Below are 23907 nucleotides of genomic sequence, written 5' to 3'. Positions count from 1 at the left end.
AGAGCACAAAGGGTCTACAAAGACGCATGTTGTGGAATTGCACACCCTAGGGGGAAAAAGGTATTTGAAGTTTTCAGGAAAGATAAACAGTCACACAGAAAGCATCAGAAATAAGAAAGTTGACTCTTCAAAATTCAGACCATAAGCTAGAAGAAAGCTTTCAAGAATCTGAGAGAGAAAACATTCCAATGCAGAATTAAACTAAACTATGAATTACTGGTGAGCTGGAATTAAGAAACTTTCAGACAATTTCCTTCCCACAGGCTTCTTTCCCAAGAGTTACCAAGTAGCACACTATAGCAAGATGAAGTGCTAAACTAAAAAGGAGAAAAAATAAAGTAAACGATCAAAATACCCACGACATCCAGGAAACAGGGAATCGAGGAGAGCAGCGAAGGCAAAAGTAATTCCCTGACTGGTGGTAGATATTTGTAACACAAAACAGACAGAAGAGTTAATGCAACTGACTATGATGAGCAGAGATGTTCAGCACTGCGGGGAATATTGAGAAATAAATAATTGCGTCAGAGAAAACTAAACAAACAAGGACATTTTTAACTATTGAAAACCAAAGGGTGAAACTGACCACAGTATTAATGACTTATTTGAAAGTAAAATTACAGTTATACCAGTGTAAATGCTTAATATTGATTGGCAATTATATACAAACAGATGTAAAAAATATATTGAAAGTGTGGAAAGAGAAGAGAGAAGTCAAATGAATGTAAGAGCTAAATTTTTAATAAAGACATTAACAGATAACACTTAGTATAAAAGAATAACAAGACAGCAGTATGTGCATAGTATTCATAAATAATGGGAAACTACCAGCAGAGCTGAAAGCAAATATCCCAGAGAGGCAGGAATCAACAGCAGGGAGTATGGGAAGGCTGGAGAGTAATATTTTTAGCAAACTTTAGGATACTGTTTATCTCTTTAAACCGTACATGAGTATTCTTTTGGTTTTTGTATTTTTTTGCAGTACCAGGGATTGAATTCAGGACCTTGCACTTGCCAGGCAGGCACTTATGCTATTGAGCTATATCCCCAGCCCATGAGTATTCTTTTGATTAAACTTAAAATTATATTTCAGAGGAGGCTAACTTCTACATTAGAATAAGAATAGTGGTGCATGTGTTACTTATGAACTCTGTGGTCCACTGGGGGTATCTGGTAGAAAGAGGGCCCTGAACAAGCCTACAGGGAAAGGCAAGCGTGGATTTTCTTGCCCTCGCCTGTGCACCAGGGCCCAGGGATGGTGGTGTTCTCTGAATCAGTAGTGGCCAGTTACTGGCCAGCACTTTTAGTATATGTGTGATTTTTATAAATTGTTTTCCCTCTAAGTCTACATTCTAAAGTTTCTTAATTCTTAAAAACAGGAATCATCTTGGTCACCACATTTCTTAAGACCCATATCTTTGCTGTCATTACAGGAGAATATAAAGAAAGCAAAAAAGGAAACAACATCAAAGGTGAAGTAATCATTAGTTCTGTTAAGTCTAAGAATTATGATCCATGTGTAGGGGAAAATATACCTTCAGAGCTGATCAATAAACTTCTCCCAGACTTTTTCCTCTCATCTCTTGGAACATTTAACTCAACTCATGAGTAATTTACTTGTTCTCAACTCTGAAGAGTTTTCTTTGCCAAAAGTGGATTCACAAGAGATTCACTCCCCCCACCCTGGAAACAAGATCCTATCCTGTTGGACTCTGACTCTTGCCTTGCAGTGAGCAGATACCAGGTAATAAGGAACCTTTCCTGAGCTGTGCATTTCTTCTGCCTGACATATACCTAGCTAGCTTTATTTAAGGAGAATATGAAATGGGAGATGCTAGGAGATAGCTCAGTGAAAAAAGTGCTTGCCTGGGAAGTATAAGGTCCTGAGTTTGATCCCTGGAACCACCCCCCCACCCCCCAAAAAGGAGAATATGAAATGGGTTAAAGCCAAGGAAGATGAAAAGATTATTATTTTCAGCCCTAGGTTTTCATGAAAATTCAGCCAAGCCTTCTCTATCTGCTTCTGCCTCATCAGCTTCTTATCAAGCAACTTGGACTGGAGCTGGCTAACATGCTTGCCTGGTTTGTGAGCTCAATCATGCCAAGAAAGAATCCAGGAATTAAAAAAAAAAGTGGTGAAGAGTAGTATTCTCTGTTGCTATTTCCCTTATTTATTCTTGAGGTTCTAACACTGAAATAAAATAGATTCCCTGAACTCTTGACTAGAAAGTGGTATTTCTCAATTTCTTTCAACTTTCAGGAAGTATAAAGTCATATTACTGATATAAAAAGATTGGCCATATACATTTGACTTTTCAGATTATGTGCTTGAAGATTGACAGCCGGTTTGTATGCAGAGGCCAGCTTACATTTGGAGGAGGTGGCACTTCACTCTTGGTCATTTTAAGCAAAGGTGACAACACCTTAGAGCAAATCATATTTTAAGAAAAACACATTAGCTCAGAAGCAAAGGAACTTAAGATCAAATTCAATATAATCTTACTTTAGAAAAATAGCTCACAATGGGAAAAGGCAGGCCCAGTCATCTGCTTTATGCAAAGTGAGAACAGCAATAGGAAAGAAAGGTGCTTTACTCAGACACCCTCAGGGCTGCACTGTGCAGGATGCGGATATGGCAGCACTGTGCTGAGCAGCTGGATTTCTTTTCTAGATCACCTATAAAATCAGGCAAATTTGATCCTTTCCTTATAAACTGACCCAACTTTAGAATAAGAGCATAGATTTTTGTCCTCCTTTAATTATGCAACATTGGAACTCCCATCGTACTTAGGGGAAAATGACCTGCTGTTGAAGATTGCATGGAAGTTTGTCTTTTCTAGAGCATGACCTAGATCATTTTTCTAGCTTCTTTTTCCTCTTGCTGGCAAATTTCCAAGTCTGGTTCTCCAGTTTTGGTGCAGACTCTACCCAAATCCTTTCAGTAAATCCCTAATTTGGTTGAGTTAACCTGTATCAGAGTGTTTGCAGACAAGAATCTTGGTGAGAATTAGACCCAACCTCTAGAGCAGAAATTTCATATACAATAACTTTGACAGATTTCTCATGAATACTTTCAGTTACAGGGAGCATGCTACCTCCCTATGCCAGTTGTTTCTCTGCTGGTTACTTACAGATATTACAAAGGATGTTCTTTTGTGGAGGTGAAATGTTCCTCCTTTTAACTTCTATCCAATGCTCTGTTGGTCTTTGGAATAACCCATGAGATGTTGGCACCTTCTTAGATGGTATAAGTTCTTGAAAATGTTATCTTAGTCCTGTGTTCTTCATTTCTGGTTTCCAGTGAGAACATGCATCATAGGTCACCACTTTTCTTAAGATCCATTTCTTGAGTATCATTACTTTTTAAATGCGCACACACACACACACACACACGCGCACACACACACAGCATGAGTGGTTCTCGAAGTACAAGACATATACCATTGGTGATAAAGACCAATGACATTGACTCCTATGGTGAAAATTTTATGTGATTGCCATCCTCAGCTAATTCTATCCAAAAAAATTTTAAGTTGGGAGCCCATGTAACTAACCCTTTGTTAACATTTACCTGCATCAACTCAATTGTTTAACAACATGCTTTTCTTTTAAGTTTACTTTTGTGGCGAGCTCTATCAGATCTCTACATACAGGAAGGATATAACTTATTTGTGAATGTTTAGACAAAAAAATAGAAAAAAAATTAAGGAAAGCCAAGAAGTAAATGGTATTAAAAAGAATATATTAGAATGGAGAAAAGGATGGTGACTGTCATGGCTAATATTTGGAACAATCTTTAGAAATATGTTGTTCATTGCAGTATAAATAGACTCTTCTTCATTAGCCTAGACACTATACTTTATTACTGGGCTCTCACTATGTCACCTTTTTTCCTTAGCTGTTACTTAGCATCACTGGCTCTCATCAGGAATGACCTATTTTCAGTACCAAATGCCCACAAATAGTTTTTTTTTTTTTTTTTGAGACTCTAGCAGTTGTGGTTAAAACATTACACTTTCCTTCTGTCTGAGTTCTCATGTTTCCATAGTCTACAATCCTATGCCTTTCACACATTCTTTATTTAGTTCTTCATTCTGTAAAAGTTTGTCAGACTTCCCTCTTGACCTGGTTGGTCAGAAATCCCAAATGAATAATATATTGAGTGTTGTCAAAATTTCTAGTACAAGGGCCCAGCGGGCAGGAGCTCTGGGGGCTCCGACTTACCTGTGGCATGTTCCCGGAGACCTACATCAAAGGCAAGTTTATCTGTCTGGGATCTTGACGTAGTCAAACATGTGAGATACTGTGAACAAAAGCAGATCTAATGAAGTCGCGCTCCCCACCAGGCCTGGGTTCCCCACACAGGTCAGCTTCCCATTAACTTTGGTAATGCACTCCTGTGAAACGGGCTCACTTGTCTTGCTCATTAGAAAGTCAATTGGTACAATGCTTTTAGAAAAATACTTTTCCAATACATTTAAAACCTTACTGCATGACTTGGTGATTTAGTTTACAGGACTGCTTTGTTATGGAAATGAATTTAAAATACTAAAGATGTCTTAGTTCAAAGATCCTCTAACACACTTTTAAACTGGGAACAATATAAATGCAACATAAATGACAAACAATAATGGCAAGGCCAGGGACACGCTGGCATTTCTATTGCACAGAATATTATTGTATTGAGTGTTTATTAAGAGTGGGTAATAGTGTGGAACTTTATCATACATTGAGTTAAAAGGTCATATATAAAAATAGTGTATTTGCATAGCTCACATGCTCATGAAATTAAATGCCTAGCAACCCATCTAAAAAGAATTACACTAGAATGATAAACAGTAGTTGTATTTGGTGTGGGGAGGAGGTGCGAAACCCTGGGTGATTTTGATTTTAATTTTTTAAATGCTTTTTCTCCGATAAAAAGATATATGTGCAGACAAAATGCACAATGATTTTAAAGCAGTAGGACAGAGGAATGCTCTCCCTCCGCTAGCCCATTCCCTGCCTCTTTCATGGGCTCCCAGGGAGACAGTTTCAGCCTCGAGAAGAGGCTTCTAGGGAACATACTTTTTGAGCTGCACTTCCAGCTCTCTGCAAGAAGATGGAAATCACTGTAAGTCACATTTCATTGACTATATTCCCACTGCTGCTCTTCAAGGGAAGTAGCCAGTGCAGAATTTTGTTAACTGGAACTTTGTGAAGAGAAGCAAACACAATGCTAAGAAGCACGAATTTCCCTGTCTCTGCCAGTGTCCCAGACTGAGTCTTCCAAGCCGGAAGTGGTGTGCTGCTTGAGGGTTTGTTTCTTTTTTAAATTACTTTTATTGAGAAAGAAACAGCAATGAGACAGTTTCAAAACAGGTCAGTAGCACAGTTACAATAATTAATATATTGTTGTCTTCATAGTAGTTATTCATGCTTGAGGTCTTGTTTATTTTACTGCAGTGGAAAAAGGGAGGCATAAGAGTTTTATTGCCCTATAGCTAGGAGATAGATTTTAAAAGATAAATAATCATCTCATAGTCCCAGAGACAGATAGGGTACAGTGCTTCCCCACTCTCAGAGAGCCCCAATCTCCTACTCAGAGACACTTGGTCATCTTTTGTGCACTACCTTTTACCAGGAAGGACTACAACATATGAATATTCAGGCTGAAGGTCTACCACTTGCCAGTACTTGGACAAAACACTGCAACAAATAATTTAGGGGGAAGCTGCTGATCCTGCTGGTGATCTAATAGTTCAGCTTTTGAAGTAAATTTGCATGATGTTGTGGGTATGAATATATGAAAATAAAGTCTTGTAGCTATGCCTCAGGGTCCCACTAGGGCTATGGAAAGAAGACAATCTTCCTGAATTGCTAATGAGTGAGCATAATATACCTAGGAATTGAGGGTAAATCTTCTTGGAGTTGGCACATATACTTGATTGTGAGCATTACTATTCTTCTTAATATTACCTATAAAAGATCTGTAATATCTGCATTTATAAGTTACATTTATTAAAACTTTGCTGCGTATTCTAATTACATTGAGTTATACCTAATTAGTTACAGCCTGAGCAGCTTTCTGTCACCGTTTTATCCCTCATCTTCCTCCTGCTTCTGGATTAACATAATACCTTCAAATTCTGCCAGGATTGAAGGCCTCGGACATCATTCCATTTTGTTTAGCTAGGTAAAACAGGAAAAAGTGGCAAAGGCCCCCTTTGATTGCTTTCTCTTCTCTGTTGATTATCCTTTTATGCTAATGAAAGCATTTGTTTCAGGGTTCTTTTGACCAGCCATGAACAGAACAAAAATTTATTGAGCATCTAGGATGTCTAAGAACTTGGCTTGGTGGGACTAGGTTTAATGAAGTCAAATAAAATGATGTGACTCCTTCCCTAATTGAGTGGATATATATCAGACACTAAATGAATACAAACATATTTCTGAAATTTGGGGTACCTGAGATGAAAGCAAAGCTAGGACAGTATTGAACCATAATTACTTCTATTCTAAATTGCTCCCGATGCTAACATGGAGCTGCTGTTTCTTATTCTGCTCTCCCCTTCATCTTGTCTCTCCGCAAATGGGGTGGTGCTTACCATTCCACTGAAAGAGTGCCGCAGGAGAATTGCATGGCCGTACAACAAGGTCCTGTGGCCACCCCCTTGCGCTGCCTGTGGGAATGAGGAAAAGCATCAGTGGGTCCCAGCTGTGGCTTCTCTGACTGCAAAGTAGAACAGAAATTCTGGGAGGCAGACTCTGAGGCGAAGACTCGTTGCCAAGCTCCCCAGGAAATCATTCCAGCAGCGGGCGAGGGGCTGGCTGATGGGCAGAAGGAGTCTTGTGACCACAGCCATGCAGCAGCCTTGGCAGAGGACCTGGGGCTACACCTCAGAACTGGCCTGCCCACAGTCTGCAGACCAGCGACCAGGGCTCTTCCACCAGAGAAGCGTATAAATGACACAGGTGTTGCTTACCTTGGTTTGAAACTTCTCAGAAGCATTCAGAGTGAGAGAGAAATAAAGCATGATGAAACCACAGTCCAGCAACAGCAGGGCAGCTCATGGGCAGCTGTGCACTTGCGTGCTGCATGTGTCTCGAGTCCTTTCCCCTTCTCCCCTCCCTTACCTGGGCCTTCTTTCACAGCCTCTCTAGCAAGAGATGTTTTGACATCTGGAACTCAATACGTCCTCAGTGGCAAGACCACTTGGAGTCTCCTTGCCTGGCCAGTGGCTACACTTTGGCTGTCACCTCTGTTAGTGCCCAAATAGCATAGAGGGAGACGCAAGAGGAGGCAGCCACACAGTGATACGTTGAATAATATACATGAGACCAAACTGTAATTTACTCCAGTCATAAGTGAGAAAGTAAAATGGAAAAACTGAACACTACAGAAAATTCTAGAATTTGTTGGCATCATCTGCCCTCTTACTAAATCTCTCCCTCCTAACCTATCCCCATTGTCCTAGCCTCACTGACCTATCCTTATTGCAATAACCTATCCCCAGACTGTTAAAAAGTTTTGTTCACACAGCTTTGCGTTGCCCTCCTCAAAACTGCACAAAAGAGAAGCCAAAAGCCTAAGATCATATCCATTGAGAACTCCCAACACTGTCCTGTCCCCATCACCCTGTACTCAGAGCAGCAGTCCCGCCACCCCAAGGGTGCTCTGAGGGTTTATCCTGGCCCAGGGCTCCTCCCCAATCACAGCAAGAACAGTGCCGAGCAGAGGAAGGCAGCAGCCTGGACAGCCCGGCCTCGAGTGATTCTACTCCACCTCTCCTCGGATTAAGAGAATCACTCTGTCAAAGAGATGATTTTTTTATGTTACACAATGAGCCTAAAGAAGAGAAAGGAAGATAAGCATGGTATCATGTTCCACAAGAACTGATAACTAAATATAAATGCGGCCGTACTTTCTTTCTACAGCTATAAAGATATTTAAGTGTTCTTTAGACTTCAGTAGGAATAACAGTGAGCTTCACAATATTTCCAAAATTTGTGAAATCATTTGCACTGACTTCAGTTTCTATATTTACAAATGTGTCAACACCTCACATCAAAATTAAACACACTAAATAATTTTCTCATCTTGTCAGTCTAACTGAAACTGTCCCTAAACACTTGCATTCTTGCAAGTTAACCAGCAGCTCCTGAAGGCTTCGGAAGCCACATCCTCCCGAGCCAGGCTGGGTCTTAAGTGAAACAACTGACTAAGTTGTATCTCGTGCTGTTAGCTGTGTGTCACTCCTTCTTCCACCTCCTTTTTTTTTTTTTTTTTTTGCTGTGGGGGACGGTACTGGGAATTGAAATGAGGACCAGGCAGGCGCTTATGCCACTGAGCTACCTCCCCTCCAGCTCTTCTGAATCCCTATCAGCTCTGGAATCACATGAAGTCAAAGTTCAAAGATACTAAGCCCAAAAAGCAGCACTAAAGGACCTGAGCTCCTCTCCTTCTCTGACTCTTTAAGAAGTATCTCTCAGTCCTCCTGTCCATCTTTAGGGACCACCAGAAAAGCAGAGGGAGGTGAGTGTCCACTGCAATTGAATGGAAGCAGAACCCAGGAGCCTTCCTACCCCAGACTGCCCCTTTTATATGAAGGTGGCCTTGGGTTCTGGTGGATGCCAGGCTCATATTCTATGCAGTAAGCCTGAGAACGCGCACTTTTGACAAGTGCCGGGCGACACAGAGGTTGCTGGTCCAGGGAGACTAAGAACCAGCCTTTGAGGGAATGATCATGCTTCAGAGTCCTCATTCTGAGAGGCAGAGGGATTCTCCTGAAGCCTTTGGTGGCTGCTGTGGTGGTCATGACACACCCTGCACCATCAGCTCCTCATGGCACTTTTCAAGGAAGGAAAGACTTCCTCGAGCTTGCATGTGAGGGATGTGGTGCTGGAGGAAGACAGGTTTCACGTGCCACATATCCCAGCTGTCCAGGGGGCTGGGAGATGTGACCTTAGACTTAAAAACAGATCCTGGGCCGATGTAGCTCTTTGTGATACCCCTATTTGGCTGCTGCACACAAAGTAAGGATACCAAGCATCAGTAATGACTATGGTAGCAATCTCATTGTACAGCTATGTAAACTGAGGCTTAAAGCAATTAAGCAAATTCCCCAAAGTCATATGGGTTCCAAGTCAGGCCTTAATAAAGACAAGGGCAGTTAGTCATATGCCATACTATCTCCTTTTCTATAGCTGGGTAGGGCACATAAAAGTGGTGTAAAAAAATCAAGTAACAAAAACATCATGCCCATTCAAAATGGGAAACAGTGGTGGAATAGACTCTGAAGGAACATGTGTTAGAGAAGAGCTTTATTGCAAGGCAGAGCAACCACAGACTATGATATGTACTGATGCTGAGAGAGAGGAGGCTGGAGCAAAGGCGTAGAACTAGAGGCTATGGGTCACAGGGATTAGAGGCTACAAATCATAGACTAGAGACAATGGATCACAGGGATTAGAGGAGATGGGTTACAGGGATTAGAGGTTAAGGGTCACAGGGACTATAGGCTATGGGTCACAGGGACTAGAGGCTATGTGTCACAGCAATTAGAGGCTATGGGTCATAGGGATTAGAGGCTACTAATCACAGGAGTTACAGGCAATGGGGCCTGTGGCTGTTCACTGGTTTGCTTTGGCACAGGTGAGTGAGACATCTGGAGACTTTTAGGGCTAAGACTGAAAAGCCCAGTGGGTGGACTCCACTCCACAGTTAACAGGCCCCTGGGTTAGGTTCTTAAAAAGACCTTCCCTTTATGATCAAAACTGTGCTTTAGAAAGGAACTCTGATTGCACAAAGGTGGAGGAGTGGACGGATCAAGCCTCAGGGGGTAGAATGGACAGTTCTCTCATTCGGCTACATAACATTAGGAGGAGTGAGTAAAGCAAAGATCTCAGGGTCATCTTTTTCTACTTTTTAATTTTCACATCCCATAGTCAAAAGCAACATTTGGTGCCAACTTCAAAATATACTCTACATCCAGCTACCCAGCACCCTGCTGCTACCACTCTACCACTCTTGTGCATTCCACAGCCCCGTGTCTTGCCTCGACTGAGAATGGCCTCCTAACTTAGTGCCCTCCTCTGCCTCTTCCTCCTGCTACGTGGGGCACCACAACTGCAAATCACATCCAGCAATGCTGTGGCTCAACCCTCCCTCACCCCAGAGGCTTCCTATCCTGTTCAGAGGTACGAAGTGCTTGCTGTGCCCTCAAAGACCATGTTTCAAGAATTGCAAAATGTTAATTGCAAAATGTTGCTAAAAATAGCAAAAGCTATTTTTTTAGGCTTTGTGGACTGCATATGAAGTGTGTCACATAGTTCTCTTCCTCTTATTTAAAATAATCTTTATCAGACTGAAAAAGCATTCTTATTCTAGAGGGTTGTTTAGATTCCACCTGCTGAGTGTAGTTTCCTGAACGTCACTCTACACAATCCCTCACACCTGAGTCCACCCACCACTGGCATGTTCACCAAGGGTCCCTTGCTCTCACCAGACTGGCTGTCTTTATATTGCAGGTAAGTGGCTTTAACACAGGACCTCTGCAAAGGCTGAAATGCTCTTCCTGCACTATTCTCAAAGCTCATTTCCACCGTCATTCATTTCTGCGCCGATATCTCCTTAGGAAAAAAATCTCTGATCATGTTTCAAAAGAACAATCACTTTATCATATTTTCTGCTTTATTATTTCTAATGGCATTCTTATTAGCTGATGTGACATTGTAAGTTGTTTCTGATCTGTATTTACCCTTGCTTCTCCTACAGTATGAGCCCCATGAGCATTAGGTCTTTGCATGTCACCTGATACACAGTGTCATTTTTGTCAGAGCCAGGTATATAAAAGACGTACCCTACATAGTTCCAAAATAAGTGACTAAATAGTTCCATTTTGTAATGACAAAACAAAAGACAAGTCAGAAATGAGAATTCATGGTAGGCTTGTGATCAGTGAGTTTGGCTTTGAACTTGCAGTTAAATGCAAGTCTACAATCCGTTTTCCCTATTTGATATTTGTTGTAGGCTAATGTTTCAAAAAAGATGTGATTATGATACATGGAGAATTACATCCATTCATTATGAGAGATCCAGACCTCAACACTGTGAAACTTTATCAGAATGGCAGCCCTGTCCCTGCCATGAATGACCTTGACTGTCATCATTAGCAGAAGGAAAATATTTGGTAGCACTTCACAGGACAAGGATAGGTCATGGAAAAGGGCCTGATGCCATGTCCAGAGGAGGAAAAATGTTCCCTAGATCATTAATTCAATCATTTCACTTGTAATTTCAAAATTAATTTCCATCACTGACATTTCTTTCTGTAGTTCCCGGAGGACACTGCCTCCCAGTAAAGTAAACCAGATATAGCAACTAAGCAGGGGGAGGACTCACCTTCTATCCAGCCACATATAAACGCTTCAAGATTGTTAGATCTTTAAATCATCATATTTTATAATCTGGAGTCCTAAATTCTCCTTTGGGGTCCTGGGCTCCAAGAAATAGTCTAATGCTCCAGGAAGACTACCTGGGGAATCCAACATAACTGGATTACCTTCAGGGTCATATTCTTGGGAACTTTTATAGCATATGAAGCCATATTCTGGATATGCATACATGTTTTAAATCTCCCTTCATTTCACATCCCACTTCTGTGCCCTCTCACACCATCAAAATATGAAAGAGTTCTTTCTAGAAGGTCACTGAGCAACTCTTACACACAGTGGAGTCCTTACACACAGTGGATCCCAAATTAACTAGGGATTTGCATGTCTTTGGGCATGAGTGAGTGAAAAATTGCTGCTGCATTATTATTTAAAAACAGTAATACTTAACATGAGAAATAAAAAATAACAAGTAACTCAGTAAACTCAGCAAGAAACCATCATGAAAAATCCCACTCAGGATCACTACAAAATAATAAACTTTTAAAAATTTACTTGGGTGAGTGGAACATTCAGAGCAAAATAAAAACACTGCCTAAAATTTGATTTGATTTTGCAAATGCTATTCTCTTAAATTTTGCTTATAGATGTACTGCAATATAATTAAAGTTCCAATACCATATTTTGGAATTCAATAAAGTTGCTATTAAATTAATTTGGAGATGTGTAACAAGGAATTTTTATTCTGAGAAGGAACTGAGTTTTAAGAAATGCCATGAAGTGAGATTAATTTACTCCCTCTGGTATGAATTGAAAAAGAAGAATGCAGTACAATAGAAGTAGTACATAAACAGATATGACTGTATGAAAATATTGCACATGATAAAGCAGATTTTCAACACAATGATAAAAAGGCAGGCTTACTAAGCACGTGTCTCTCTGCTATGTGGACAGCAAATTAGAAAAGCATTCAGGAAGAGACAAAGGAAACATCTGAAGATAAGAACCTAAGATTCTGAATGGATAATAGAGTTAAATATTTCATTTTAAAATTAAATTGTAGAACTAGCATGTGATAAAATAGTCTACATCCTTTATAGATATCATTCTTATCTGTGCTTTGAAGTAACAGACACATTCAAAGGAAATAAAAAGCAAATATGACTAAATCCAAATGCCTGGACTTTAGAATAATCGAAATGCAACATTTAATAGAATGCAGAAAATCTGCATCACTACTACAAAAAGGTTAATAGCTCATGGGAAATGTGGGAAAAAAGCAAGACTCAGAAATAGGCAAAAGATATGAATAAATGATTCATCTCATGTTAAAATTAAAACATATGGAAGAAATTTTATCTGTTTCAGTAGTGAAAAAATGACAATTAAAGGAACTTGGATATCTCACTACAGCTACAGAATTAGCAAAAATGAAAATAAGTGCTGTCAGAATTGGACTTTAGCTGACAGGACACTGTGAAAGGTGGCTCTTGAACAACCTTTTGCAAGGTGATATGACGATGCACACAAAGGGCATATGGAAGCCTGCAAACTCCATTGTAATCATGCTCTAGGAATAATTCAAGAGATGCCAAATGTGCACATGCAATTGTGGTAAGAGCATTATAACGGCTGCAACAAAATGAAAATCCTAGAAAGAACCTAAATACGCACAGAAAATACTACCTAGTAAATCCTGGTAAATTCTTCAGGATTTTATACTCGGCAACCATTAAAGGAAGCAATTACAGAGGCTATGTGCAAACAGAAAATTGTTTATCATATGCCACTGTGAAAAAAAAGCAGACTACAAAATGCCTGAACTATTGTAATCTGTATACACAAAACTGAGAAGGAAGCCTATAAAAACAAAATAGCCACTTGGCTGGTTGCAGAATCATTGGCCTTTATCCCTCTCTAAATTTGTCATTAATGCCACCACCACATCAGCATTTCAATAAAAGTTTAGGGGTGTGTGTGTGTGTGTGTGTGTGTGTGTGTGTGCATACGGTGTACATGTTGATGGAGACCTGTTGCCTGTGTTGAAATGGAGTGCCATAAAAGCATTTTGTCTAGTCATTAAATCTTGGTGTAGTTATTTTGTGAGGATCCTTAGCACCTGAGGTGGCCTCCTGAAAGGCACATAAGGTTGTGTTTGCAGCATGCTGGCTTTTAGACGCTGACTCCAGAGTCTAGCCTAGTCTATGTCATGTGCAATCCCAGAGAGGCCGCCGGTACTCACAACACATCTGTACCCTTCCTTCTAGCTCCCTGCAGGTCAGCTCCAGACTCCACGGGAAAAGTCTCTGGCCACAGTGATTCATCCTTCCTTGGAGCACCAATCTTCTGGCTGCTCTGACTCTCCTGTTGCCCTCTCACTTTTGATCGTAGTTCTTCACTGCTCCAGGCTTGCCAGGGTTTCCTCCCTGAGCTGGTAGATGCCAGGTTCAATTTTCCCTGCACTTCAGACTAGAAGACAATGCCCTTCTGGCCAAACCCCTAAGACTGCACTCACACAAGCTGCTTTTTTAGAAGAGATGTAGAAAGACAGAGCCGGACATTACCTCTCTAGCTCAGATGACAACAAAGTAAGTCATGGTCATTTTCCAAACAGGTCTTGGATTGTAAAGACCTGGTAACAGGGACAATTTTTCCTCTTTAATAATTATAAAAGAGGGAATCTGTTGTACAGTGGAGTCAGGAAGCATAGTTGAGAGAGAGTAGAGCCACATGCAGATTAGTATGGCTTGTGACTAAGATGCAGAGCTAGTGCGATTGATGCCAGGAGTTCAGTAGGTCCATGATGGCCACCCCAGCTCCCTGAAATTAGGTGAAGCACCAGAGAGCTGACGGCAGGATGTCCAACCTACCACTGCACCTTTGTTTTCCATCAGATACCCTGCCTTAAAGTAAGGTAACTGTCTTGGTTGGAAAGAGGGCCATCTCCATTTCTGAATCTCCTGTCAACAACTATAGGCCATCTTTCTTTCAGTTGGTCTCCTTGATTTTCTTCTCGTAACAGGTGGGTTAGCTGGAATCTAAGACTAACAGTGGGAGGTGTCAGAGCCACAGGCTGCAGAAAGCTTTGTGACCAAACCCTGAGGTCTCCCCTTGAAGATATCTGCCAGGCCAGGCCAGCCCCTGCAACAAATGCACCTGAGCTAAGGCTGCTGTGTTCTCAGCATCTTTCCTGAGCCTCTTAAAGTGCTATTGTTAAAAACCAAAACCAAGAAACAGAATTTGAATGAAGTTCAGGAAAGAGGAGGAAGGTGTAGCTGGCAGCCCCACTCGCCAAATTCGGTGGGTCTGGCTTTCTTATGAAGGCACCAGTCCTCTTCCTGAGAAGAGAGGCAGTTACAAGGTACGAAGGAACTACCACCCCACACATGGAGACAGTGGCTGCACTGGGGCACGGGATGCATGGCAGTCACTGTCCAACTGCTGCTGCGCTCCTGATGCAGGGGCAGAATGGCACATGGATCCAGGGAGCCCCACCACCCATGCCACAGTTGGTCCCCTATGTCTTCAGGCAGAGCACAGAGCAGCAGATGCTCAAGGCAATACACACAGAGGCTTTCCTTTTACCTCCTAATTTTATTTATTTATTTATTGGTACTGGGGATCAAACTGAGGACCTTGAGCTTGCCAGGCAGGCACCTATGCCACTGAGCCATCTCCCCAACCCTCTATCTACCTCTTAATTTTTAAATATGTACACTTTTCCTCTGCAGAGAAAATACACACAAACCCAGCAACACACCCTGACCCCTACATGCCAGCTTCACCATTCCTCCAGTTTATAACTTATGGACACCCAGCCAACATTCCCTGTGGCAAATACCTAGTAGGATTTGTCCTGGGTGAGAAGCCTGTGCTGCCCTTTTCTGTTCACATCCATAACCTCATAGCCATGGGGAACTACTTTAGGACAGGAGGAGGAAGACCAGAGTCTCATTTAGGAAACCAGGATTTTTTTAAAAAATATATTTGGTACAGGGTCTCACTATGCAGCTCAGACTCATGATCCTCATGTTTTCAGCCTCCCCAGTGCTGGGATTACAGGTGTGTGCCACCGCACCTGGACTTAGTAGCTGGCTCAGCATGCCCAGGGGTGGGGCCAGTATGGCATGTGGTACAGGAATTGAACCCAGGTCCCTGTGCCTATGCGGAAACCACAAATTGTGAGTCAGGAGCAGCATTGGCAGGAAGAACCTGCATAGCAGCGAGTGAGAGAACTCTGCCAGGAAAAGACGTACCTGGATTCTGCCTCACACAGGCTTGACCCTCAGGGTAAGGAAAGTCTGAAGAGAGCTAGGGACTCAGAGGAGTCCTGTGTATTCAGGGTTGGTTCCTTCTCGTGGCTCTGAAATCCTCAAGAAGGAAGAGCCCCTGGCTGGTGTGGCCCTCGGCTCTGATTGCACTGCTAAACACAGCTCATTCAAGAGAAGTATTTGGCTGAGCCTAGCTGTGGTAAGTACATACTTATTATATGGAAGAGCCTGAATTCTATCTCCAGAACCAAGCAAAGAAACAAAAAATAACACTAGCAATTTAAAAAAATAAAAATATTGTTCTACAAGGTTCTAAATAATATGCACATTTTCCTACCCTCTGTCCCAGAGCATTGTGATTGGGGAACAAATTAAATGACTCTGAGATTTTCTCTAGCCTGGGTATCACCAACACCGCTTTGAAAAAAGAAAGATGAGCATCCTTCACGGAGGGGAATCAGGTAGCTGTTGGGATGCCTGCAGATTGGACCTGGATTTAAGCGGATGTAAATGGTCTTCTCTTTGGATCATAGGGAAACCAGCCAGCCAGAATGGCACCTCTGGCACATATTTCATACATGATTTCTTTAAAAAGAGGAAATCAACTCAAAGTATTGTAAGGGCCTTAGTGACATTTAGACTGATGGAAAATACACTTTGGGAAGAGGTAAGGCTATAATTTTTTTCTGAATTAATTTTTTCCCCTTTGCCTATAGCTAACAGATTTCTAAGAATCAAACTTGAGCAAGTTCATTCAAACTAAGTTCATTCTTCACATAATAGGATCCTGTGAGCAAAATTTGCTTTGAAGTCATTACTTTTTTTTTTTTTTTTGAACCACCCACTTTCTTCCCTTACTCTTCATTTCTCCAATGACAGGGGGTCAGTGCCACATAGATGAAGGACCAAGAACGCTAGTCAATTATTTCTTTTCATCAAAAGTAGTGTATATTGAATATTTTCTGCAGATTTTAATATTTGAAAGTTGAGATTAACTTGACATGAAAAATTGAACACTGACTCTAACCTATTTCTCTTCATACAGTACAATCATTGCCTATCCAAGTGATGTAACAATAACAAAACAGGAGTAAGTTTTTACCCTAAACCCCATGGCCAGTCCTACTGTGTACAAATACCTCTACACATGTGAGTTAGAAAATACAAGGTAAAATTGATTACAATTGCTCTCTGATCTTCCTTCTCTCCTCCCTCTCTCCTGAACTTCTTAGATCTATTGTTTTATTTTCCCCCTTCAATGTCCTGTAGCCACCAATTTCTCTCCATTTTCTTCATTCTTCTATCCCTGGTGTCCTGGTCCCAACTACTATCTTGCTATATGGAGACAGAGTCATCCTGTTCTCTGTATATCCACATAATAAATTTGAGGCCAAGTTTATTTTCATAAGAGAAAGAAAAGGCTTGATCTCTTTTGCAGTATATGTAAAGGCCCTGGACGGAGAAGCTGATGCTGAAAGGCTCTGTGTACATATAGGCTTGTGGGTGGAAAGGAAAATAGGCCCGCCTGACACTTTGGTCCTCTTGCTGGACCAGATGCTATGCTGAGGGAAACAGCATCATTAAACACCTCAAGATTTGTTTGAGAGAAGTGGTCCTCAGTCCCTCCTACAGGCCTGAACCACTAGTGGAGCTTTAAATATGAAAACAAAACAATAAAAATACTGGGCCATTTTTCTAAGATTCTGACTTGAAGGCTCTGTGCTTTCTGGGCAGTTTGGATACACAAGTCAGACTTTCTCAGCTACACTGGACTTTTCATCTCAGGAATTGGTATGAGGTGTGTGCTCAGCAGGAACTCCTCTGCTCTCAGAACCATCTTTCTGGACCTGTGAGTCACTTTCCTCAAGATTTCTCCAGAACTCACAGAAGCAAAGAACAGCCATGACTGATTCTCCTTTCTCTTGAAAGCTTTAGAACTGATGTCCCACTCACTCACTCTGCCGCCTCTCTATCAATTCTGCTGCCATACATGGGAGACATGGAAAGACACCAATCCCTGTTACACAACCTATGTGTGGAAAGGACTTTGGACATCTCAGCCTTGACAGAGGAAGATTCCTAAGCCCAGCATTAGCACCTTTGGCTCACATATCCTCACAGCGCTAAAGGTGTGTGGACTCCTCCTCAACCACCTCACTTGCAGCCTGGGCCTCCCTTCCCACCCAGTTAGACACTACAGGGCCTGGAAAGAGACAAGTAATGACAAGAAACAGAGCACATTAGGGGAAAGGGACTGGCCCTCCCTTTTCTGTTAATGCTCAGTTGTCCCCTACCTGGAACCAGTCACCTCTGTCTTATATTCTCACGGTGGTCTCTGTTCTTGCAGGTCTCTGGCCCTGCAGGGTGCACCTTGGCATTTTGCATGCTTATTTTCACTGTTCCACTTTTCTTTCTGTGTCTGCAAGTTCAGTACCTCTGAGCTGTTCCAAATCATCTAACACATAGCAGTGCTTTCCCACGGCCTCTTTCAAGAGCCCACTTTTCAGAGGTCTGGCGTACGTCCAGGTGTTCCGCCCACCCACCAGCTCTTCTGTCAGATGGAAAAATTAATGGAAAAATTTTTTATATCTCCTCTGCTGATCTGTGAATGAAACTGGGAACCCAAATAGAGCAAGTGCCATCTGATCTATTTTCTCCCCATTGTGCAGACAGCAAATTTATCACACTGACACTGGGAGGACAACCTTCTGGGATGACAGCAACACCCAACTTCCCCAAAGTCGCAAGACACCACAGCAAGTTTCATAGCAAGGGAAGAGCACAGATTAAAAGAAACACCCCAAAGATCCAGGGAGAGTGAAAGAGGCTGACTCAAAATCATCAGGCACAGTTCACAAGTCTTAGGAAAAAATCCATATAAGTCTAATAAACCCAAAACTCAGTTATATTCATGTTTGCCTTCTTAAATAGATGGGAAAAATGAATCAATCATTTCTCAGTGGGCTTAGTGGTTGCTGTGAAGACAGTAGGATGCCTTATATTCTCAAACAAGCCAGTGCAGCAGATGAGTCTCAGCTCTTTCCCCTGAGCAGGGTCTAGGCTGACTTAAAATGACCTTAGGAAATCTGAAGAAGCAAACACATTATCTAACAAAGCACTTTGACATGGTGCTCAGTGAGAAGGGGAGCTGAAGGGACAGACAGGCTGACTTGAGCCAGGACAGACCATACAAATTTGGTTACAACATCCTTGCCGAGAAGCCAAGTTGTATCCACAGCTGTGTATGTATACAACCCAACCAGTCAAGGAAGAAAACCCTGACTGACACTCCTGAAACTGCCACAAAATCAGAATTTGGAAAGGACATGCAGTAGGCATTGCATAAGTGCTTCTAAATTAAATGTATGGAGGGAGGTCAGCACAGTACAGTACAGTCATGGACCACAGGCACTCTATTAGCTCAAAAATAGTTTAATAAGCTTTCATATTTAAGCTAGGCAAGGGAAGAAAAGAGGTTAGAAGTATATTTAGAGTCATCTTCTGTCACTATGGTGATTTAAATAGCTTCCTTCTGCTCTCATACCACTTTCTCCCCTAATCTCATACTAGCTGGGTTTTGCCTGAGATTGTTGATAGCAGAGGCAATGAGATACACAGTCCTACTGCCAGAGTAATATTATTCTAATATTATTCTTTTTCAGATGAAGCCAGGGGTATTAGAGAGTTATCCAATGTCTTGTGACAGTGAAATTAAGAGAGGCCTGGGTTTCCTCATTGGAAACGTCAGAGGCAATGCTAAAAAATTAACACATTCTCCCTCAGTCTAAGCAGGAAGAGTTTTAAGTAGAAATGATTTTCAAGAGAAAATGATTGTAAAATATATTTCAAGATATATGAGCCTTGGGCTGGCCAAATAGCTCAGTGGATTAAAGCACCTGCAAACAGGCTCAGGGGCTGGGGATTTGATTCCCGGGCCTGCCATGTGGGCCCCTCCCCTGGGGCTCCCTGAGATGGCAATTGAGACTGGGCGTGGTGGCATGTGCCTGTAATCCCAGCTCTTGGGAGGCTGTAAACAGCAAATCACTCCAAGTCTGATCTAGTAGTGAGACCTTGAACACCCTGTAGACCCTTACCCCCCCCAAAAAAAAAAGATACATGAGTCTTAAGATGATACTAAAGGAGGAGAGGGAAGTCATGCTTTATGAAACTGTCATTATAATGCCTATATGTGATGTTGAAGCTTAACTGTCAATTTGATGGGGTTGGAACCTCCCTAGGAGATTAGTGACCCACACCTGTGTGTGTCGGGGTGGGCCTTGGGGGCATGACTTAGGGCACTCTTCGTGGATCTGACCCCTTCCTCCTTGACACCGCTCCTCTGTTCAGCTTCCCTGCTGCACAAACTGAGCGGCTTTGAGATACCTCACCCATTGATCACGATGCTTGGAGTCAGCCTCCTGCAGACTGAATTCTATGAAACTGTGAGCCAAATAAGCCTATCCTCCTTTAAATTATGGGTATTGAGTGGCTTGTCCCAGCCATAGGAAAGCTAATATAATGTGTGGATTTCCAGTATTGCCTTATAGCAGTGATTTGTGGTTCAAATCACATAGCCCTACATTGAAGACATTCTGCTGTCACTAGGTTATAAAGCAAGAATATGAAATAGGAAGAATATTTAGAAGATAGGAGAACACTATAAAAATGTGTTTTGAAACGCCTGTCACATGTGGAATGGTTGAAAAAGATGTGGTACTTTTACATAGTGGAGTAGTACTCAGCTATAAAGAATGATAAACTTGAATCCTTCATATTCAAGTGGATGCCCCTTGAAGATATACTTATTAGTGAAATAAACCAGACCGACATCTGTAAATATCGTATTGTCTCCCTAATATAAGGGCTTACAATTCCGTATATGGTTAGGTTTCTAAATTTCTTTGTAAAAATATGTAAATGCTTATTTCTACTTTTATATAATTATTGTTCCTTCATATTTTGTAAGAACTTAAAAAGTTCAACATATCAATATCTGATGGAAAATACCTGTTCCAGGATATGCCAAAATGTTTGATATTTCGACAGATAAGGTAAACCGAACTGCATATATTGCAGGTTAATAATTAGCTTCTCTTCTGGAGGGTTAACAACCTAAGTTAGCAGATCAAAATTGGAGAAAAGGAAGGGCTGCATGGTTAGCCAACATTTTGACCCTAGCCCTTCAAGGTCAGTGAAGACTCGGGACATAGGAGAACCTGTACTGTAACATCATGTAACTCAGTTGTGCTCCAAATTTTCTGATCAAGAAGATTATGGAGCCACAGAGGAATGTGTTCGATGATCTAAAGTGAGCCTGGGGAGAGTCACATGGAGAGAAAAAAACATTTTCTCAAGCTTTCACAGAGAGCAAATTGGTCAAGCAATAGCCGTGACTCATCCTCATGTCAGACACTGACAAAAGGATGTACAAAAGGCGGTACAGGGCTACAGGATAAATCCTGAGAGTACTTGGCTGACCTTATCAGATACAAAAGTTGCATTTCTTGGTATGTAGGTCTTGCTATATCTTGGTCTTAACTATTCAGCAGAAAAGTATAGAAACGAGGTATATAAAGTACATCCATATTAATACAACGAGCTGTAAAAGGCTCAAGTCAATAACTTCTGAGGATAACCCACTAATATTATAGACTGCTAGACAGTGTTGGATTGTTTAGTTGAATTCAAACACCTATAGTATTTAGATGCCAATAAAATATTCACCTCTGACAGGACCAAAAAAATTAAAAATTAAAAAAAAGATTAAAAAATGTATTTTGTTCTTGACATTGGTTTTGTTGACATGATGACACAGGTGCCTACCACTGTGGTCATTTTTTATGAAGCCAGTCTACAAAACTGCAGGAACTTGATCTGGGACAGAACTTTGTGTATGGTCTTGCAAGATGCAAGCTGGTTGGTCTGAAGCCAGCTGGATCTAGTTTCAGGAAGCTTTGAGAACACTATGGCTGGCAAGTACCTGACTCAGCATTTTCCTTCTTAGGAACCCACTGAGATTTGTAAGAAAAAATTGGACTTGGCCTGAGGCTCTTCTAGATCAAGTTTGTGCATATAAAGCAGATCTTATAGACACAGCAGTCTTTTACTTTGAAGGGGTACAAGATGTATGTATGTATGTATGTATGTATGTTAAAAACAGGATCATCTAAGGCTGAGTGTGTGTACCTCTGTCTTGTGGTAAAACTTGAAGATAAATTAAAGTAACTCTTATTGAATGAAACATGGTGCTGTGCGAAACACAAAATCTCTTACCTGCTTTGGCACACCTAGCAAGTAAAGCAATTGGGCTATCTATCACTCTTCAGAAAGGACTGAAGAAAGAGGTGTTTTTAAAACATACATTAGCACAAGAAATTGGAATAAGACACTCCTGTCAGAATTACATTTTAGTAGCAGAGACTCATAAACAAAGTAAAAAAGATGGACATATAGATTCCTTTTATGTAAGGAAATATGTTCAGAAATACTCGTCTTTCCAAAGGCTGAGTAAAATTTATTATGCACAAGAAAGAAGAAAATACTGAAATTTGTCAAGAACGTTAAAATAAAGCTAATATGTTTAGAAAAAAGTGCATGTCAGTGAGTTCATAATGGGTCAACAGAGAAGCGTGGAGAGGCACTGGCAGGCTGGAGAGTGTTTCAAATGCCCACAAGCACAGAACTAGATGAACTAAGAGACTGATTGGTATTAGATCTGTTAGGACCACGGATTTAGCACTGTGAACTTATCAGTTCCTGTTGCCTGGGCAAAGCTTATTGTAATAAAAACTAATAAAAATTACATATGAAAACAGTAGATTAGAAGTAAAACACATGGCCAAATTCCTCCACTCAGGGAGAGACACTGAGGCATTCACAAGGGATTTATGCCACGGGAAAAGACAGGTTAGGAGAGAAGGAACCAGATTTCTATGTAACTGGTTAAACTGAGACCAAAATTGGAAGCTCGTTTTATGTTTTAATGAAAAATGACTGAGTGGTATGTAACACAAATTGCTTTGAGTTTCTGTATCTATTCCCTCCGTGTCAAATACTACAGCCAAATCCTAATGATTCGCTTTAAATGTGTAAAGTCTTATGCAGTTAGTTTACTAAAACACATATGAAGTCTGTAGTTTGGAATTTACTACACATTAGTCAAAATCTTGAGCTAAAATCAAATTTTTATACAGATTTAACATTGTTAAAAGTATTCACAAATAGTCACATGCATCCAGTAAAATTTTTTTTAAATTTTATTTATTTATTTATTTGAGAGAGAGAGAGAGAGAGAGAGAGAGAGAGAGAGAGAGAGAGAGAAAAAGAGAGGCCAGCTCAGCCCACCAGGGGGCGGGCTGGCTGGCATGTGGTGCTGGGGGATCGACCGCGGTCCCTGATGCTTTTGCTAAGCTTGTTCTAAGTAGGTGCTTTAGACCACTGAGCCATCTCTCCAGCCCCAAAATTTCTTTGAAATTTTAAAACAATATGAAAAAGCAAGCATAGATACTGAGCAGAATATTTGGCTTAGAACTAGTACTTCAAGCTTGCTAGTGGATTGAAGGAAAACTGATCCTAATCATTCAAAATAATGTTTCCATCAATCAGCTCACGGTGCTTGTGAGTTTCTGAAGGCAGACTCTGCTTGTGTGTGTCTCTAACATGTATACCGTAATGAACATCACTGCTCATGGGTCTTATTACATATACTGAAATAATTCTGCCTTAAAACTAAGTCAATTCACAAAGTGCATGGTTTTTTAGGAAACTGGCTTGTCCAGGGTCCCATCAACCAATCAGCTAGCTTTGTCGGATTGCCACCTCTGGGGAAGAACTTCATTTGAAAGTTGCACTGGTTCCTAAAGAGGCTACTCTGGCCAGTCCTGGAGGGAGGTGTCCACAACAGGTCCTTATAACATTCCAGCACTTAGAACAGCCTGGGAATGCCGTTTCTTCCACTGAATTTGGCTGCAATCAGCTAATGAATTATGGATCATCCTTCTTGCTTCTCCTGCTTTATGCACGCGTGTGGCTGCCCTGAAGGAAAATGTACTCAGACATAGCCACCGCTCATTCTCCTGCTGACCTAGGTCAACTATCTGGGGCCAGAAATTGTGACTCTTGGTCTTTCAGTTACTACCAGGTCCTCAGCATGGTTCAGAGGTTTAGGCTGGCCTGAGTAGGCTGCTAGAAGTGAACACAGAGTCAAGATCCCCACAAAACTGATGACCCTGAGAAGACTATGCTGTCTTGCTAAATGGTCACC

The 23907-nt window shown here is 41.3% G+C and overlaps 1 protein-coding gene across 1 annotated transcript in view; it reads right to left on the bottom strand.

The window, feature by feature from the left end:
- Positions 1–23907, bottom strand: part of Ryr3 (ryanodine receptor 3) — a 622696-nt gene that overhangs the window by 364481 nt on the left and 234308 nt on the right. The window contains exons 4-5 of the mRNA XM_023703237.1: positions 6588–6662; positions 4225–4303 (exon numbers count right to left, since the gene is read on the bottom strand). Coding sequence (XP_023559005.1) covers positions 4225–4303; positions 6588–6662 — 154 coding nt within the window. The remainder of the gene's footprint in view (positions 1–4224; positions 4304–6587; positions 6663–23907) is intronic.

The sequence above is a fragment of the Octodon degus genome, unplaced genomic scaffold (assembly GCF_000260255.1).
Source record: "Octodon degus isolate 3935 unplaced genomic scaffold, OctDeg1.0 scaffold00166, whole genome shotgun sequence".
NCBI lineage: Eukaryota > Metazoa > Chordata > Mammalia > Rodentia > Octodontidae > Octodon > Octodon degus.
This window is presented reverse-complemented; position numbering and strand designations above follow the sequence as displayed.